Raw genomic sequence first — 20,504 nt, forward strand, 5'->3', positions numbered from 1 at the left:
ATAGATAGATGTTTAGAGGAATGTAGATTTCTCTAAATATCTATGCAATTTTCATGAATATGAGGTGCAGGAACAATAACATTAAGAGTATCTAATATTATCTCAGCTCATACTGGCTGTGGTGTAGAATTCATAAAAGGAAGGCAGATTAAGTTCCCATTTCTTAGCTATTCTTAATATAAAGCAGTTTTAAAAACCCTGGTTGTAGGATCCTATGAGACAAGCCTTAAAGGTATCTGATTGATTTAGATATAAATGACATATGGGTTTTTTTCTTATTATCAAGATGTTTTTGTAAATCTCATATTTTTAAAGTGTCTCTTAATATACTTCTCTTTTTAACATTGGCTTCTAGAAAAAAATAATGAAGTAAGAAAAGAAAAGGGATTCTACATCTTGAGTGAGAAATTGCCTTATAAAAATGAACAAATAGAGGCTGGATGCAGTGGCTCACACCTGTAGTCCCAGCACTTTGGGAGGCCGAGGCAGGCAGATCACTTTAGGTCAGGAGTTCAAACCCAGCCTGGCCCACATGGTGAAAACCCATCTCTACTAAAAATGCAAAAATTAGCCAAGTGTGGTGGCACGCACCTGTAATTTCAGCTATTTGGGCGGCTGAAGAAGAAGAATTGCTTGAACCCAGGAGGCAGATGTTGCAGTGCACTGAGATCACGCCACTGCACTCCATCCAGCCTGGGTGACAGAGCAAGACTCCTCCGTCTCAAAAAGCAACAACAATAACAACAAAAACAAATAGAATAAGTGAAGAGATTTGATCTTATAATTGGTTGGAATATCCCATAACACTGCACTGTTTATGTTTGCACAATAATGAAAGTTCATTGAGTACATGTTCACTGACATATATGGATCCTCAGAAATATATATCTTAAACATATGATATATAAGTATATATAAATGTATACTCATACGCATAACTCAGATGTATGCAAAGACTTCATATATCTAGAATGTATATTGTGTATATTCTATATAATATGTAATGAAGGTTGATAGACATAACCTTTTCTTGATGGTGTAGGTTAGAAATAACTGGTTCATTTAGGGTAGGGCAGATTTCCCTTGCACTGATATGGACAAATCAGTGTTAATGACAGAATGCAATAGAGTCATCCTGCTATGTAAACAGAAGCATAGATAACAAATAATACAAAATATGATAAAAGTTTACCTCATTCATAACATCATTTATCTGACCCTTTCCCGCAATTTATCTGGCCTATCTGCCACCATTTAGTTAAAAAAATTACAGTGATTATATCATGACTGCTTTCAAATCTCACTGTACAACTCTAAAAACATACACTTATTTGATAGCCTTGAATTTCAGCAGAAAAGATAATACTTATAAGAGGTATAGACTTTAAAATATCTCATATTTGTGCAGAATAAGTTATAAATATGTATGCATAAGGCCTAGTTGATGTAACATTAGTATAGATGCTACAAATGCAAGTTCATTAAAGAATATTAAGATATTCTTCCCTGTAAATCTAAGGAAGCAAAACAATGGGAAATTTCTCAAAGATCTAAAGCAGGAGATGAAATAGGGACAAACTGAGTGTTTGCTCAACCATAATTGTGAAGCAATCAGTTTAATTTTCTCACAGTTGATTTTAATTAGGAGATGACATTAGCTAACTTTGCAGTTCTACATCGTTGCAAAAAGGAAAGAGGAGGTTTTGACATATTGTGCCTTTACTATTAAAGAAATATCATTCAGTGAGTTTTTTGTACACATTTCTATTTGTGTGGTTTTTTTCACTGAAAATAATGCTTTTAAATTTCAGAATACAACAGCTTAACTTATCACATAATAGAGATATACATATTGTACCAATCCCTTTTAAAATTAGTGCTAATGTAGCATGAGGGAAATGTAATTCAACAAGCTCGGAGCCCCGGCCGAACTTCGGAGCCCCGGCGCAGCCCCGGCCGCGCACGCGCAGTGACGCGCCGGCCATGCGGGCGGCTGTTGTCGGGCCTCCAGCGGGCGGGGCCGTTGGCGGAGAAGAGTGGAGGCGCAGCCGGGCGGAGGGCCCACGAGGGCTCAGCCTTCCCGGTCAACGGTGGTGACGGTATCCCAGAGTGCCAGAGAGCCGTTGCTTTTCCGAGTTGCTCTCTTCCAGGCTCCGTTGGTGGTCGGCATGGCCCGTGAGTGTGCAGACGGGGGTGGGAAGCGGCGGCGAGCGTCCGGCGTGGGAGCCTAGCGCCGAGGCGCGGCGGGCGGGGGAGGCGGAGTCCGGCTGGAGAATCCCCCTGGGTCTCGCAGTGCGGGGATCCCCGCTTCAGTCGGCAGAGAGAGAGCTCGCGGGTGGTTCCGGTCCGGCTTCTCAGGCCGGACGGGTGCCTACCCCTCAGGTGCGAGTTTGGGCGGTAAAGAACACACCCCGGAGATGTGGACACGGCCGCCCCAGGAGGGTCCTTGTTTGGAGGTACTTTATAGCTGATGCCTCAAGTCTTAAGGCCTAATGAGGACCGGGAACTCCAGTGAGTCGCCTCCCTAGTTCTTTTGTTTGGCGCTCGCAGGTAATAGCCGAATAAACAGGAGGCTTTAGAGCCGGTCCTAAATTTGATGTTCGTTTGTACCAGTCCTAGGTGTTAGGTCAGTCTGTTCTGCAAAATGAAAACAATGAAGCCTACCTTGCAGGGTTGTGGCTAGAATAAGGATGTAAAGGCCCACACTGCCTTTCGCAGACTTACCTTCAATCTGTTCAGTCTCCATCCACCCCTCTCCGCCTCTGCATGGGGATAAAGGTAACTCTCAAGTGATGGGCTGAGCTTGTGATGTCTGTATCTAGCTTTCTCTTCCACCCACTCCCCTCAAAAGCCAGAACTTATTTTGGGATACCGGCCCAAGATTCGAATATCTGTTTTAAAATATCTGGTATTTATAGCTAGTGACCACCTAGATTGGTATGATAATACTCTTAAGTCTTTAAGTGTTTAAGCCACTTCCTTATTGTCAGATCTAGGAGCACCATCAATCTGTTACTCTGCTAGTTTATCTATTAAAACACAAACTAAAGATGCATTTAAATAAGGCCTGTTTATTGGAATTATTAATAATTTTGGAGATGGGAAAAGAGCATGACTGTTTGACTTTGTAGGTGGAAATCAACGAGAACTTGCCTGCCAGAAAAACATGAAGAAAACCCAGGAAATTAGCAAGGGAAAGAGGAAAGAGGATAGCTTGACTGCCTCTCAGAGAAAGCAGAGGTACGTGGTACTAATTTAATTCTAAAGTCACTGACGTTGTGATTGAAGCAACATTTTGGGCTGGGTGTGTTGCCTCATGCCTGTAATCCCGGCAGTTTGGGAGAGTCGGGAGAACTGCTTGAAGCCAAGAGTTTGAGACCAACTTGGGCAACATAGCCAGCCCCTGTATCTACAAAATATTTTTTTAAATTGGCCAGGCATGGTGGCACATGGCTGTGGTCTCGGCTACTCTGGAGGCTGAGGCGGGAGAATCGCTTGAGCCCAGGAGGTTAAGGCCGCAGTAAGCTGCGATTGCACCACTGCACTGCAGCCTGGATGGCAGAGTTAGACCCTGTCTCAAAAAAAAAAAAAAAAAAAGAAGGCCTCATTTTGGGGAACAGAAAGCATTTTGTTAAGCCCTTGGTAGAACAGGGCCTAATGATTTGTGCCAGGCGAACTAAAACCACGTGGGGTAGACATCCCAACATATAGATAAAGAACGTAAAGCTCTGAAGCTATTATTTGTTTCACAGAGACTCATGCAGCTCCTCCACAACCATAAGAACTTTTTATAGGCTGGGCGCGGTGGCTCACGCCTGTAATCTCAGCACTTTGGAAGGCCAAGGTGGGTGGATCACCTGGGGTCAGGAGATCGAGATCAGCCTGACCAACATAGTGAAACCCTATCTCTACTAAAAATACAAAATTAGCTGGGTGTAGTGGCACATGCCTGTAATCCCAGTTACTTGGGAGGCTGAGGCAGGAGAATCGCTTGAAACCTGGAGGGGGAGGTTGCAGCGAGTGAAGATTGTGCCATTGCAATCCAGCCTGGGTACTAAGCGGGAAACTCTGTATCAAAAAAAAAAAAAAAACTTTATTCAGCAAAATAACATCTTCTATATGCAAAACACTGTGAGGTGCTAGAGTTACAACATTTTCAAAGTAGACAGCCTACCCAAACTACTCTGAATGACAAGGGACTCAATTATTAATATATAATGATAATAGTTCTCAAGAAGATACAAAAAAGTATATGCATAATAGCTAGCTGTGCTGATTTCTGAAGATCCATTGCATTGGAGAGAATTCATGTACATAGCCTTAATATATGACTATACGTGCCAATGTAAAACTGCTACAGAAATACTTTAGACTGCAGCTTAAGTAAAAAAAAGTACACTCATGTTTCTAAAAGAGCTAATCAAAGCTTAATTTTATTCTCAAATGATTTTGTCCATATGGAACTTGGAGGTTAAGCGAATAACTGACTGCATGTGCTTCAGTGTGGCTTGTTAGGGGTTCTCAAGCCTGGCTGCACATTAGAATCACCTGGGAAACCTTGACAGCTACTCAAGCCTTGCGTTATGCTCAGTTTTGATTTTTTGTTTTTTTAAAAAATTGAATTACAATAGTTGTACACATTTTGGGGGTACATGTGATATTTTAATACCTGTATGTGGGCTGGGTAGTCCCAACCACTTGGGAGGCTAAGGCAGGAGAATCACTTGAACCTGGGAGGCGGAGGTTGCAGTGAGCCGAGATCCTGCCATTGCATTCCAGCCTGGGTGACAGAGTGAGACCCTGTCTCAAAAAAACAACAACAAAAAGAAACTGGCTTGGCGTGGTGGCTCATACCTGTTATCCCAGCACTTTGGGAGGCTGAAGCGGGTGGATTACCTGAGGTTGGGAGCTCAAGACCATTCTGACCAACATGGAGAAACCCCTTCTCTACTAAAAATACAAAATTAGCCAAGTGTGTGGCCGGGCGCGGTGGTTCACGCCTGTAACCCCAGCACTTTGGGAGGCCCAGGCGGGCGGATCACGAGGTCAGGAGATCGAGACCATCCTGGCTAACACGGTGAAACCCCGTCTCTACTAATAATACAAAACTTAGCCGGGCGAGGTGGCAGGCGCCTGTAGTCCCAGCTACTTGGGAGGCTGAGGCAGGAGAATGGCGTGAACCCGGGAGGCGGAGCTTGCAGTTAGCCGAGATCGTACCACTGCCCTCCAGCCTGGGTGACAGAGCGAGACTCCGTCTCAAAAAAAAAAAAGCCAACTGTGGTGGCGAACACCTGTAATCCTAGCTACTCCGGAGGCTGAGACAGGAGAATCACTTGAACCTGGGAGGCGGAGGTTGCGGTGAGCTGAGATCTCGCCGTTGCACTCCAGCCTGGACAACAAGAGTGAAACTCCGGCCCGGCGCGGTGGCTCATGCCTGTAATCCCAGCACTTTGGGAGGCCAAGGCAGGAAGATCACGAGGTCAGGAGATCGAGACCACGGTGAATCCCTGTCCGTACTAAAAATACAAAAAATTAGTCCGGCGCAGTGGCGGGCGCCTGTAGTCCCAGCTACTCGGGAGGCTGAGGCAGGAGATTGGCGTGAACCCGGGAGGCGGAGCTTGCAGTGAGCTGAGATCGCGCCACCGCACTCCAGCCTGGGCGACAGAGCGAGACTCCGTCAAAAAAAAAAAAAAACCTTTATGTGTACAATGTGTAATGATCAAATCGGGGTAATTGGGATATCTCTATGCTCAAACATTTATCTTTCATCCAGTTCTGATTTAATTGGTCAGAGGTCGAGCATTAAAAAGCACCCTAGGTAAATTTTACTGTACTTAGGTTATGCCTTTTTTTTTTTTTTTAAAGGCAGTGTCTTACTCTGTTGCCCATGCTGGAGTGCAGTGGCGTGATCTCGGCTCACTGCAACCTCCACCTCCTGGGCTTAAGCGATTCTCCTGCGTCAGCAATCCAAGTAGCTGGAATTGCAGGCGCCCGCCACCATGCCCAGCTAATTTTTGTATTTTTAGTAGAGACTGGGTTTCACCGTGTTGGCCAGGCTGGTCTCAAGCTACTGACCTCAAGTGATCTACCCGCCTCGGCCTCCCAAAGTGCTGGGATTACAGGCGTGAGCCACCACGCTGGCCCCGTTATACCTTTTTTTTTTTTTTGAATTTTTTTTTTTATTATTACGCTTTAAGTTCTAGGGTATATATGCACAACGTGCAGGTTTGTTACATAGATATACATGTGCCATGTTGGTTTGCTGCACCCATCAACTCATCATTTACATTAGGTATTTCTCCTGATGCTATCCCTCCCCCAGCCTCCCACCACACCCAGTTATACCTTAAACTGAACTTAAAACAGCTCCCAGGTGATTCTAATGTGCAGCCACTATTAAGAGTCATTGATAAATGAGATTAAAGACCTTAATTTAAGGCAAAGGTCCTGACACCTTTTTTTTTTTTCCCCCGGATATGGCGTCTTACTCTGTGACCCAGACTGGAGTGCAGTGCCACAGTCTCGGTTCACTGCAAGCTCTGCCTCCCAGGCTCAAGTGACCCTCCCACCTCAGCCTTCTGAGTAGCTGGGACTACAAGGGCACACCACCAAGCCCAGATAGTTTTTATATTTTTTGTAGAAACGGGGTTTCATCATGTTGTCCAGGCAGGTCTTGAACTTCTGGGGTCAAGTGATTTGCCCACCTCAGTCCCCCAAAGTGCTGGAATTACAGGTGTGAGGCACTATGCCCGGCCCTAACATTTATTATTAAAGTGATAAGCTTTGTCTTCAATTTCTGTTTACTCACGTTAGAGTAAAAATGAACATGGTATGAATCAGTGACCCTGCAATAGTATTTTTATTGGAGAACCTAGTCTAGCTTGGTTCAGAAATTGTCATTGTTTACCAGATATGCACTCCTTATAAAATTCTATGCTAGACATTCTATATACATTATTCTTTATTCATCATAACCCTGAAAAATGGTATTAGCACTAATCTGTAGAATAGGAAACTGAGGCTCTGAATTTCAGTAACATTACTAAAGTTACACAGCAAGCACAAGAGAGCTTGGTTTCGAATAGAGAAGTAACTGTCATGGTTCTTTTTCCACTATACTTCATTTCTTTATAGCTATGTTTTTGTTTTTGTTTTAGTGAAAGCAAGTTTATTAGGAAAGTAAAGAAATAAATATTGGCTGCTTTATAGGCAGAACAGCCTGTAGCTGTGTTATTTTGCCTTTCTTCTTTATTTTTATTTGATTAATTTATTTTTTTTTTTGAGATGGAGTTTCACTCTTGTTGCCCAGGCGGAGTACAATGGCGCAATCTCAGCTCACCGCAACCTCCACCTCTCAGGTGCAAGTGATTCTCCTGCCTCAGCCTCCCAAGTAGCTGGGATTACAGGCATGCACCACCATGCCTGGCTAATTTTGTATTTTTAGTAGAGATAGGGTTTCTCCATGTTGCTCAGGCTGGTCTCAAACTCTCGACCTCAGGTGGTCCGCCTATCTCAGCCTCCCAAAGTGCTGGGGTTACAGGTGTGAGCCACTGGCCTATTTTGCCTTTCTTCTATTCCCTTGTTTTTGCTATTGGCTTTACAGAAATATCTTACCATCATGGCTGTGGAAATCAGTTTAGCATTTCCTCAAAAAGTTAAAACAGGCCAGGCTCAGTGGCTTACACTTGTAAATCCAGCACTTTGGGAGGCCGAGGCGAGCGGATCAACTTGAGGCCAGGAGTTCGAGACAAGCCTGGCCAACATGGTGAAACCCTGTCTCTACTAAAAATACAAAAATTAGGTGGGCGTGGTTGCACATGCCTGTAATCCCAGCTACTTGGGAAACTGAGGCAGGAGACTCGCTTGAACCAGGGAGGTGGAGGTTGCAGTGAGCAAAGATTGTGCCACTGCACTGCAGCCTGGGCAACAGAGCAAGACTCTGTCTCAAAAAAATAAATAAAAAATTAAAAAATTTGAAACATGAGGTTAATAAGTCAGAGTTGTGGGACTTTAACCAGAGCTGGTAGAGTGCTTGACACACAGTAGATGTTGAATGCATGGCCGTTTAGTCTATTTTTAAAATATGGGTCCCTGGACTCATGAATCACCTAACCCAGGTAGTCTGGTCATAGTTCACAGTTTATATGGCATGTGTCAGTTTGACTGGAGATGAGAAGGGTTAAGGGCCGGGCGCGGTGGCTCACACCTGTAATACCAGCGCTTTGGGAGACTGAGGCAGGCGGATCACAAGGTCAGGAGTTCGAGACCAGCCTGGCCAATATGGTGAAACCTCGTCTCTACTTATAATGCAAAAATTAGTCGGGTGTGGTGGCGCATGCCTGTAGTCCCAGCTACTCAGGAGGCTGAGGCAGAAGAACTGCAAGCAGGAAGTGGAGGTTGCAGTGAGCCAAGATCGTGCCACCGCACTCCAGCCTGGGCGAGAAAGCGAGACTCCGTCTCAAAAAAAAAAAAGGTACCCTGAACATCCAGCTTTTCTTTATTGTAATCCAGTTTTAGTGACTAGCTTTTGGGCTTTTTTGCTTGTAAGAAACTGAAATCCTTCATAATACCTATGTTCTAGTCGTAGATACCAGTTAGGATACCTAGGAGAGTTCTTAAATGCCTCTTCTTTCAAGGAAAAAAATTAGAATGAATTAACTAGTTAACAACCAAGAGTAATAGCTATTATTTCTACATGTAGCTGCCTAATGTCACCCACTTTTATATATTCATAGTGATTCCTTGTAACAACCTTGATACATATTGCCCGGATTTTGAAAGGGCTTTGAGGTTATTTGCCCAAGGTCATGATAACAGAGATGGTATTCAGAATAAGATCTGACTTCAAAGCCTTTCCAGTCTGTCTTTCCATTTTGTCTCCAGCCATGAAAATGGAAAGACAAAAAAGTTTATATCCTCTTTTAAATTGTCTTCTAATACACTGAATGGGTTATGTGTAGAAAACAAGTGAGAATATATAATTGGTTTTTCTGTAACAACTTATAGACTTTTCCCTCATTGTAGGGACACTGAGATCATGCAAGAAAGCAGAAGGCAGCTAATGAGAAGAAGTCTATGCAGACAAGAGAAAAGTGATGACTGGCTATTTGGAAAACCTGGGTGCTACTGCCAACTGGGTGTATCATAAGCTCTAAGATCAAGATTTTGTAGAGTGGACAGTCATTACATATGTTATAACTTATCCTTTAAAAACTATTTTAAACTTTATCCTTTCAGCTTTACTTAGTGCGATGTTTTAGAAGCAATCTTCAAAGAATAAAACACTAACCATGCATGTGACATATTGGTGAACATTATTTTTATTATTGAACATTCATATATAATTTATTAGGTAATATGATCAGATAATAGGATCTCTTATATAATAAAGAATCTTTGTCATCAGCTTTGTTAACATAGTTTTTTTTTCCTCACAGTTTCTAAGGATAAGGATAAAGTAGATCTTTGAAGTAAACTTAAATATATAATAGAAGTTAGGGTCCATTTGTATAATTTTGCTTTGAAATCAAGTTAAAGGGCCAGGTGCGGTGGCTTATGCCCATAATCCCAGCACTTTGGGAGGCCGAGGCGGGCGGATCACTTGAGGTCAGGAGTTTGAGACCAGCCTGACCAACATGATGAAACCTCATCTCTACTAAAAATACAAAAAAAAAAAAAAAACAAAAAAACTAGCCAGGTGTGTGGTGGCACATGCCTGTAATCTCAGCTACTCGGGAGGCTGAGGCAGGAAAATCGCTTGAACCCAAGGCAGAGGTTGCAGTCAGCAGATATTGCACCACTGCACTCCAGCCTGGGCAACAAAGCAAGACTCTGCCTCAAAAAAAAAAAATCAACTTACAAAGCTTGCTTGAACAATTTACAACAGATACTTCAAACCACTGGAATAGAAACTAAGTGGATGTAAACTGAGGTCTCAGTTCTACTTATAGCTTTAACATTTTTTGGAATGAGTACCATATTTTCTGTTCTCAGCCTCTTCTAAAACTTGAGTCTTGATGGTAGTTATAAATTTGGAAATATGTAACCTAGAGAAATTAAGGTTTGAGACCTTGCTGCACTCTGAAGTAAACACAAAACTACGTCAGAGAGAATAAAAATGCCATTGTAGTAGTAAATAGAATAACTTAAAGTATTCTACAAATACTTGATTTTTCACATAATGCAATTTAACAAATTTTTCTGATCACCCAATATGTCAACCACTATCTGAATGGACAGATCTTGAAGTTAGCCTAATATAATATCTTGTGATTTGTCTCTTACCAGTGGTACCACCCATAAATAGGCTAGAATTTTTTGTGTCTAATACTGAATTCGACAACCAGGAAGTTTTTTGGGTTTTTGTGGGGTGTTTTTTTTTTTTTTTGGAGACAGAGTCTTGCTCTGTCGCCCAGGCTAGAGCGCAGTAGTGCCATCTCGGTTCACTGCAACCTCCGCCACCTGAGTTCAAGCGATTCTCCTGCCTCAGCCTCCTGAGGAGCTGGGACTACAGGCGCCCGCCACCACGCCCGGCTAATTTTTGTGTTTTTAGAAGAGACGGGGTTTCACCATGTTGGCCAGGCTGGTCTCAAACTACTAACCTCAGGTGATCCACCCTTCTTGGCCTCCCATAGAGCTGGGATTACAGGCGTGAGCCATCCCACCCGGCTGAAGTTTTTTAGCCTGAGTTTCTATCTTCATATTAGCCTAGATTTTTCATTAAATTAAAACATTGTTCTGGATCTTTGGTTAACTTTAGTCTTCAGAATATTCTATGATGGTAGTCACAAAGGCAAAAATTAAGTAGCTTAAGTTACATTCTAATAAAAGAAATAATAAAGAAATCTGATTGTACCACAAAGATTCTTTGTGGGCCTGGTTTCTGTAATTCTGTCTCCAGAATTTCTACACAGACTAATAAGCCATAAGTACAAAAAAACTTTTCATGCTTTAAGCTCTTTTCTTTGCCTTTTTTTTAAAATGAATAATTTCTTTAGTTTATCCTGTGGAATGGAAGAACTTTAGACCTTTTAATTCTTATAAATCGAGGGAAAGCTACGTTTCCAAAATAAAATGGATATTAGAATAAGGAAGATCTCTAGGATGTAATCAATCATTAGTACTTTTTTTTTTTTTTTGAGGCAGGATCTCGCCTTGTCACCCCGGCTGAGTGCAGTGGCACGAACGTGGCTCACTGCAGCCTCAACCTCCTGGGCTCAAGTGATCCTCCTGCCTCAGTCTCGTCTCCCAAGCAGTTGGGACTACAGGCGCATGCCACCACGTCAGGCTGATTTTTATATTTTTGGTAGAGATAGGGGTTTTGCCATGTTGCCCAGGCTGGTCTCCAACTCCTGAGCTCAAGTGAGCCACCTTCCACCGCTGCCCAAAGTGCTGGGATTACAAGCGTGAGCCACCGTGCCTGGCCATTCTTGATTAATTTTTATGGCATTTAATTAAATAAATTTATTGTTAAGAGGTTTGATTTTTAACTGCAATATGACCAGATGTTTCCTCAAAGCAGGCGGAAAAATTATCGGAGAGGAAGAAAATTAAGTCTTATTGTTGGAGTATATTGACACCTATCATTATATTGTAATATATATATATATGCAATACATTGACACCAATCATGACACCACCATGTGGTATAGTTAAGGTAACTAAAAGTAGCTGAACTTATAAAGAGGGAAACAGGTCAATTATAGGATATTAAGGGAAAATACAGGTGAATAGCTTTTTTTTTTTTTTTTTTTTTTGAGACTGTGTCTTGCTCTGTTGCTGAGATTGTACAGTGGCACAATCTCGGCTCACTGCAACCTCTGCCTCCCGGGTTCAAGCAATTCTCCTGCCTCAGCCTCCCAAGTAGCTGGGATTACAGGCGTGCACTACCACACCCAGCTAGTTTTTTTGTATTTTTAGTAGAGACAGGGTTTCACCATATTAGCCAACCTGGTCTCAAAATCCTGATCTCAAATGATCTGCCTGCTTCGGCCTCCCAAAGTGCTGGGATTACAGATATGAGCAACCATGCCCATCCCTGGAGAATAATTTTAATTATTATTATTATTATTTTTTTTTTTTGAGACGGAGTTTCGCTCTTGTTGCCCAGACTGGAGTGCAGTGGTGTGATACTGGCTCACCGCAACCTCTGCCTCCTGGGTTCTCCCACCTCAGCCTCCCGAGTAGCTAGGATTACAGGCATGAGCCACCACGCCCGACTAATTTTGTGTTTTTAGTAGAGACGGGGTTTCTCCATGTTGGTCAGGCTGGTCTCGAACTTCTGACCTCAGGTGATCCGCCCACCTCGGCCTCCCAAAGTGCTGGGATTACAGGCATGAGCCACCATGCCCAGCCTTAGGAGAATAATTTTAAAAAGTAAATTCATGTAATGATTTTATTTAGTTTGGATATTCTTAGGGCTTGTTGCTAAAGAAAGATAAAATTATTAGGTGAGATAGTACCAGATTTAGAATATAATTTGGAAAATACCAAACTCCATGGAACCCTCCCTTTAAACATCAAAAATCGTATTTTGCATCATTCTTAAGAGGAGGTAGTGCGTTATCATTAGCAATTTTCATTAAGTCCTGCTGAAAATGAGAAGTAGCAGCCATTACTGCCCAAGATACACTGGTCAGTTTTATCAGTTACTTTTTTTTTTTTTAAACAGAGTCTCACTTTGTCATCCAGGCTGGAGTGCAATGGTGCGATCTCCGCTCACTGCAACCTCCACTTCCGTGCCTGGCAAATTTTTTGTAGTTTTAGTAGGGATGGGGTTTCACCATCTTGGCTAGGCTGGTCTCGAACTCCTGATCTCAAGTTATCCACTCGCCGGCCATCAGTCATTTATTTTTGAATGCCTCTTCTATTAGTAGCATGTGTAAGAAATTGCGATCCATTTATCAAACTAGCCAGTTTTTGAAAATAGGGCTAAAAGGAAACGTTGATTTCTGACATTTTCCAAAAACTTAAAAAATTTTTATATAGGCTGGGCACAGTAGCTCACGCCTGTAATCCCAGCATTTTGGGAGGCCGAGGCAGGTGGGTCATTTGAGCTCAGGAGTTTGGGACCAGCCTGGGCAACACAGAAAAACCTCATCTCTACCAAAAAAAAAAAAAAATTAGGTGGGTGTGGTGGTGCACGCCTGTAGTCCCAGCTACTTGGGAGGCTAAAGTGGGAGGATCACCTGAACCCAGAAGGTCAAGGCTGCAGTGAGCCGAGATTGCACCACTGCCCTCCACCCTGGGTGATAGGAGTGGGACCCTGTCTCAAAACATACACACACACACACACTCTCTCTCTCTCTCTCTCTCTCAACTTAAAAACACTTGGTCTGTTATTTTTACGAAATTGTCAGTCATAGTTATCTGTTAGACCAAAGCTGAGTGAGAACATTTATTACATTGCCTCCTACAACTTTATCAGCTAATGTATTTGCTATATAGCAATTACATATTGGAATATATTATCTTTAGAGATGGCCAAGTCATAAAACTGTCACTGAGAAAAGGAGAATGACAATGTGTATGCTCAAATGTACTTCCCTATAAATTTCCAAAAGATATGAAACTTACTACAGGTTTGTTTTTTTCACACCTTCTTAAAAACAAAAAAACTTTTACATAGCAGTAACTAATGCACATTAAAAGTTTATAAATAACCTGCTATTGGATCATTTGCTTGGAAAAGTTGAGATTTTCAAATTTGATTATAACATAACTTTTGTAGAAATACACGGCCAAGTGCAGTAGCTCACATTTGTAATCTCAGCACTTTGGGAGGCTGAGGTGGGAGGATCGCTTGAGGCCAGGAGTTTGAGACCAGCCTGGGCAACATGACAAAGCCCCATCTCCTCAAAAAGCACAAAAATTAGCCAGATGTGGTGGTGCACACCTGTAGTCCCAGCTACTTGGGGGACTGAGGTGGAAGGATGGTTTGAGTCTGGGAAGTTGAGGATGCAGTGAGCCAAGGTCATGCCACTGCACTCCAGCCTGGGTGACAAAGTGACACCCTGTCTCAAAATAATAATTTTAAAAAGGTGCCTGTAATCCTAGCACTTTGGGAGGCCAAGGCGGGCGGATCATGAGGTCGGGAGTTCAAGACCAGCCTGGCCAATGTGGTGAAACCCGTCTCTACTAAAAATACAAAAATTAGCCAGGTATGGTGGTGTGTGCCTGTAATACCAGCTACTTGGGAGGCTGAGGCAGGAGAATCGCTTGAACCCGGGAGGTGGAGATTTCAGTGAGCCGAGATTGCACCACTGCACTCCAGCCTGAGCAACAGAACAAGACTCTGTCTCAAAAAAAAAAACAACATACAAACCGAATTTCCATTCCACATACTACTCTTGCTGTTTTACCACTTGGACAAGACTGCTTGCTGGTACATAAGTTCCGGAACACTTCCTTGCAGCAGTCTGGCTGAGCCTTGGTATTTACAAGAAATTTACCTACCAGCCTGGCTGTAATTGACATAATCCTATTAAATACTTGCCTTTTATGAACATATATCACATGACATAAGTTTTTGTCAAATACTTTTTTTTTTTGGTCAAAGGCTGTAGCCTTATACCACTCAAGGGGGCTGTTAGGGTAGCTTATGAATGGATATTTCATACAGAGTTACGTATTTAACCCATTTCCTGTTTAGAAAAAAAAAAGTGGCCAGGCGCCGTGGCTCACGCCTGTAATCCTAGCACTTTGGGAGGCCGAGGTGGGTGGATCACGAGGTCAGGAGATCGAGACCGTCCTGGCTAACATGGTGAAACCCCGTCTCTACTAAAAATACAAAACATTAGCCGGGCATGGTGGCAGGTGCCTGTAGTCCCAGCTACTCAGGAGGCTGAGGCAGGAGAAAGGCATAGACCCGAGAGGCGGAGCTTGCAGTGAGCCGAGATCATGCCACTGCACTCCATGCACTCCAGCCTGGGCGACAGAGTGAGACTCCGTCTCAAAAAAAAAAAAAAAAAAAAGTGCAGCTGGCTGCCAGCGCTCATTTAATTTTACATAAACACACTCTGAGGTTGACGCAAATTAATTTTCAATGTGAAAATACACAAACTGTTCTTAGAGTTATTTCTAAACAGAACTTGTCTCTAATCCTAATATAATGGAAATGTATATAATGTTACATTAGGATTAGAGGCAAGAGTATTCTTGGGGCAAACGGGAAATGGGTTAGTATACACTTGAAGTAATATAACCACATCTAACCTGATTTCATGATATAGTGGAATTTTTGGTTGCAAGCAACAGGATCAGATTAATGAACTTACTGATAAAAATCTTATTTGAAAGAATGAGAGACTCCAGAGTCATGGAAAAGTTGAGGACTCAAGGCTTTGGAAAGGTCAAGAATTGTAACAGTTTCAGGCATCTTAAGAGTAGGTGTTACGAGGTGTTTGTTTTTTTTTCTTTTTTTCTTACAGTGCTGATATCAGGTTGAACTTCTGACATGTATATTTAGTTTTTATGTCACTTGGAGTGCCTCCAACTGAAGTTACATGGGTTAGGTACCCATCCCTCAGCAAGAGGAGGGCAAGTTGATGGTAAAACCAACTCTAGTAAGGAGTAGGTGGTCCCCTGTATTAGTCCGTTTTCATGCTGATAATAAAGACATACTCGAGACTGGATAATTTATAAAGGAAAGAGGTTTAATTGACTCACAGTTGTGTATGGCTGGGGAGGCCTCAGGAAGCTTACAATCATGGCAGAAGGGGAAGCAAATACATCCTTCTTCACATGATGGCAGGAAGGAGAAGTGCAAAGCAAAAGGGGAAAAGCCCCTTATGAAACCATCAGATCTCCTGAGAACTCACTCACTATCATGAGAACAGCATGAAGGTAACCACCCCCATGATTCAATTACCTCCCACCAGGTCCCTCCCATGACACATGGGAATTATAGGAGCTACAATTCAGGATGAGATTTGGGTTGGGGACACAGCCAAACTATATCATCCCCCAAAAAATTTAGGGTTCTTTGCCAAAAGGAAGGGAGAATGGATGCTGAGCAGACTAAAATAATATATTTTAATCCCTCTTATTGAAAAGCTAAGACTAAATTTTTAAAATTGTATGTTTTTGTTTTTTTGAGACGGAGTGTCGCTCTGTCGCCCGGCTGGAGTGCAGTGGCGCGATCTCAGCTCACTGCAACCTCCACCTCCCGAATTCAAACAATTCTCCCACCTCAGCCTCCCAAGTAGCTGGGACTACAGGAGCATACCACCATGCCCAGCTAATTTTTGTATTTTTAGTAGAGATGAGGTTTCACCATATTGGTCAGGCTGGTCTCGAACTGACTTCAGGCAATCTACCCACCTTGGCCTCCCAAAGTGCTGGGATTACAGACATGAGCCACCACGCCCAGCTAATTCTGTATTTTAAGTAGAGACGGGGTTTCACCATGTTGGTCAGGCTGGTCTCGAACTCCTGACCTCAGGTGACCCGCCAGCCTTGGCCTCCCAAAGTGCTGGGATTACAGGCGTGAGCCACCGAGCCTGGCTGTATTTTTAAATACAAAAATTTGCCAGGTATTGTGATGGGTGCCTGTAATCTCAGCTACTCGGGAGGCAGAGGCCAGAGAGTCACTTGAACCCAGGAGGTTGCAGTGAGCTGAGATCACACCACTGCACTGCAGCCTGGGTGACAGAATGAGACTCCATCTAAAAAAAGAAAAAAATGTATTTTTTAAAATACGTGATATGGCAAATCATAAAGGTGGTAAGCATCTGAAGTGTGAGAAATAATCATGCAGCTTATGCAGTTTTTGTCTCTACCAACCTTTCAAACCCTCAAACTGCAATGCTTGCTCATTATAGAAAATCTGGGAAAATACAGTAAGTTCTAAATTTCCATAAATTCTAAATAGCATCTCTTTGAAAACTAACTCCTTGGGCATTTATCCCAGTGAAATGATAATAAACAGCCAGCATTTGAAATGTATATTTCAATGACTCGTATATGAATACTATGTTCAGATCACAATAAAGGACATTTCCAGCACCCTGTTAGATAATGCCTCCCATCTGATTATCACCATAGATTAGTTTTGCCTGTTTTTGAATTTTTTGTAAATGGGATCACACGGTATGTGCTGTAGTGAGCCTAGCTTGATTTGCTCAACATTATGTCTAAAAGAATTCTCTATTTTGCTGCTATGCATCAGTTCAGCCTTTTTCACTGTTGTGTAGCATTCTGTTATATGAATATACCATAATTTAGTTACTCTACATTTCATGGACCTTTGAATTGCTCCCACTTTGGGGCTGTTATGAATAATGCTACCGTAACATTTTTATATATCTTATGATGGTCTTAAACACGCTATCTACTGAGTATACGCCAGGAATGGAATTGCTGGGTCATAGGGTGTGTGTCTATACACACACATACACACATTTTTTAGTAGGTACCATCAAACAATTGCATTTTTGTTGTTTTTGTTTTCGTTTGTTTTTAATGACCATACCATTTTACCACCAGCAATAAAGGAAGGTTCCATTGCTCCATACCAGCATTAGGTATTATCAGTCCTTTTATCTTTAACCATATTGGTGGGAGGTAGTGGTATCTCATTGTAGTCTTAATTTACTTCCATATACTTAATTTAAATACACTCAATTTATATACACACACGTATACTCTCTCAGCCTTCAGTAAGCCAGTCTCATTCCCCTGAACTGGTATGGAGCAATGGAACCTTCCTTTATTGCTGGTGGTAAAATGGTATGGTCATTAAAAACAAACTGAAACAAAAACAACAAAAATGCAATTGTTTGATGGTACCTACTAAAAAATGTGTATATGTGTGTGTATAGACACACACCCTATGACCCAGCAATTCCATTCCTGGCATATACTCAGTAGATATTAACCAATGTTAATAATGGTATACTTCTCTCAGTGCTCATGCAAACATGCATACACACACATACACATAAATAAGGGGTGTGGGAATGTATTTGATTCTGAGAGCTGCTGTAACAAATTACCACAAACTTAGTGGCTTAAAACAACAGAAATATTTCTGTTCACAGTTCTGGAGGCCAGAAATCTGAGAGCAAGGTGTCAGCTGGGCTACACCTCCCTCTGAAGGCTCCAAGGGAGAATCCTTGCTTTCCTCTTCCAGCTGCTGGTGGCTCCAGGTATTACTTGGCTTATGGCAGCATAACTCCTATCTCTGCCTTTGTCTTTGTGGTCTTCTTTTCTGTCTTCTTCCCTTCTTTTTATGAGGACTTTTGCTGTTGGATTTAGGTTCCATTCTAACCTAGGATGATCTCATTTGGAAATCCTTAATTTCATCTACAAAAACTGTTTTCCCAAATAGGTCACATTCATGCATATCAGATGGACAGATGTATCATTTTGGGGTCCACCATTCAACCCACTACAAGGAGTTTTTTAAACAAAAATAGGAAACTTAGATGTAACTTAGCACTTTTTTTTTTTTTTTTTTTGAGATGGAGTCTCACTCTGTCACCAGACTGGAGTGCAGTGGCGCCATCTCAGCTCCCTGCAACCTCTGCCTCCTGGGTTCAAGCAGTTCTCTTGCCTCAGCCTCCTGGGTAGCTGGGATTACAGGCACGCGCTGCCACACCCAGGTAATTTATTTATTTATTTTTTTTTAGACAGAGTCTCCCACTGTTGCCCAGGCTGGACTGCAGTGGCGTGATCTCTGCTCACTGCAACCTCCGCCTCCTGGGTTCAAGCGATTCTCCAGCCTCAGCTTCCTGAGTAGATGGGATTACAGGCGCCTGCCACCACGCCCAGCTAATTTTTTGTATTCTTAGTAGAGATGGGGTTTCACCATGTTGGCCAGGCTGGTCTCCATCTCCTGACCTCGTGATTCACCTGCCTTGGCCTCCCAAAGTGCTGGGATTACAGGCGTGAGTCACAGCTCCCGGCCATAATTTAGCACTTTAAAAAATAATAGCCATGTTGGGCCAGGCGTGGTGGCTCATGCCTGTAATCTGAGCACTTTGGGAGACCAAGGCGGGTAGATCCCTTGTGCCCAGGAGTTCAAGACCAGCCTGGGCAACATGGCGAAACCCCATTTCTACTAAAAATACAAAAATTAGCTGGGGCGAGGGGATAGGCCGAGTTCCGGGTGTGAGGGGGCCATTAGGGAGAGCAGAGCGAGGCAGCTGATCTTCCGGATTGGGGGCCTTGCCCGGAAGCTGGACCTCACGGAGATGAAACAGAAGATGCACGAGGATATGATCTCCATACAGAACTTTCTCATCTACGTGGCCCTGCTGCGAGTCACTCCATTTATCTTAAAGAAATTGGACAGCATATGAAGATTGGACATCATATGTGAATGCATGATAGGAAGAGCCTGGTTACAGTTTCTACTGTTCTCTGCAAGTAAATAGGCCCAGAAAGGTGTAAGAGACTCTTTGAATGGACATAAAAATTCTGCTTGTTAAGAACAAGTTTAGCTCTGGTAACTGATCTTAATAGCTAAAATATAAAAATATTTGGGAAGTCTGAAATGAGGTCTCCTGGCCCTGGTGTGCCCTTAATGCCTGTGACAGTTGGCCTCTGTGAATATTGGTATAATTGTAAATAATGTCAAACTCCATTTTCTAGCAAGTATTAATAATTAAGGGAAGTATGTCTGAAATGGCACTGTCTTGTCAGTCATTTCTGTTTACCCTTCTGTCTGGAGTGTATTTGTGAAGAGTCCCTTATAAGTTATGTTTTATGGACGTCAGCACATAACCACAATGACATTGAAGCACAGGATCATTAGTCTATATTTTATTTTATTATTTTATTTATTTATTTATTTATTTATTTACTTATTTATTTTTGAGATGGAGTCTTGCTCTGTCGCCCAGGCTGGAGTGCAGTGGCACAATCTCGGCTCACTGCAAGCTCTGCTTCCCAGGTTCACGCCATTCTCCTGCCTCAGCCTCCCGAGTAGCTGGGACTACAGGTGCCCACCACCACACCCGGCTAATTTTTTGTACTTTTAGTAGAGATGGGGTTTCACCATTTTAGCCAGGATGGTCTCGATCTCCTGACCTCATGATCCACCCGCCTTGGCCTCCCAAAGTGCTGGGATTATAGGTGTAAGTCACCATGCCCAGCCCATTAGTCTATATTTTTAAGTAAACATACCAATTAAGAAAGAAGCCAAAAACCAAAATTAGCCAGGTGTGGTGGCATGTGCCTGTAGTCCCAGCTACTTGGGAGGCTGAGGTGCGAGGATCACTTGAACTCAGGAGGCAGAGGTTGCAGTGACCCAAGATGGTGCCACTGCACTCCAGCCTGGGTGACAGAGTGAGACCCTGTTTCCACAAAAAGAAAAAAAAAAATAGCCGTGCCTGTACTTCAGTACTTACAAATTTAACTTTAGTATAGATGTACAGTAATTTATTCAATCATTTCCTTACTCATAGACAATTAGGATGTTGCAACTTTTGCCACTACAAACAATTCTGCGATGTGGATTATCGTACTTATTCCCATTTATTGGTGCTTTCATTTCTATAAGA

General features: G+C 42.6%; 2 protein-coding genes across 2 annotated transcripts; both read left to right on the forward strand.

Annotated features, from left to right (window-relative positions):
- The first annotated feature begins 1,966 nt into the window (after positions 1–1,966).
- On the forward strand, positions 1,967–9,300 carry LOC109023878 (small EDRK-rich factor 1). Its single transcript, XM_031003410.3, is given in 4 exon segments — positions 1,967–2,175; positions 3,132–3,240; positions 9,025–9,041; positions 9,044–9,300. Coding segments are annotated over 4 exon segments (186 nt in total). The 5' UTR covers positions 1,967–2,168; the 3' UTR covers positions 9,097–9,300.
- Positions 9,301–17,694: 8,394 nt separating this feature from the next.
- Positions 17,695–19,739, forward strand: LOC109023796 (mitochondrial import receptor subunit TOM5 homolog). Its single transcript, XM_063700453.1, has 2 exons — positions 17,695–17,727; positions 19,080–19,739. The coding sequence occupies exons 1-2, from the start codon at positions 17,695–17,697 to the stop codon at positions 19,299–19,301; spliced, it is 255 nt and encodes an 84-aa protein (XP_063556523.1). The 3' UTR covers positions 19,302–19,739.
- Positions 19,740–20,504: the final 765 nt, after the last annotated feature.

This window comes from Gorilla gorilla, chromosome 19 (genome assembly GCF_029281585.2).
Source record: "Gorilla gorilla gorilla isolate KB3781 chromosome 19, NHGRI_mGorGor1-v2.1_pri, whole genome shotgun sequence".
Taxonomy (NCBI): Eukaryota; Metazoa; Chordata; class Mammalia; order Primates; family Hominidae; genus Gorilla; species Gorilla gorilla.

Coding starts and splice junctions, on each gene's coding strand:
- LOC109023796 (XM_063700453.1), top strand. CDS start 17,695: ATGGAACCTTCCTTTATTGCTGGTGGTAAAATG. Junction 17,728..19,079: donor TTATTGCTGGTGGTAAAATG/GTATGGTCATTA, acceptor TACAAAAATTAG/CTGGGGCGAGGGGATAGGCC.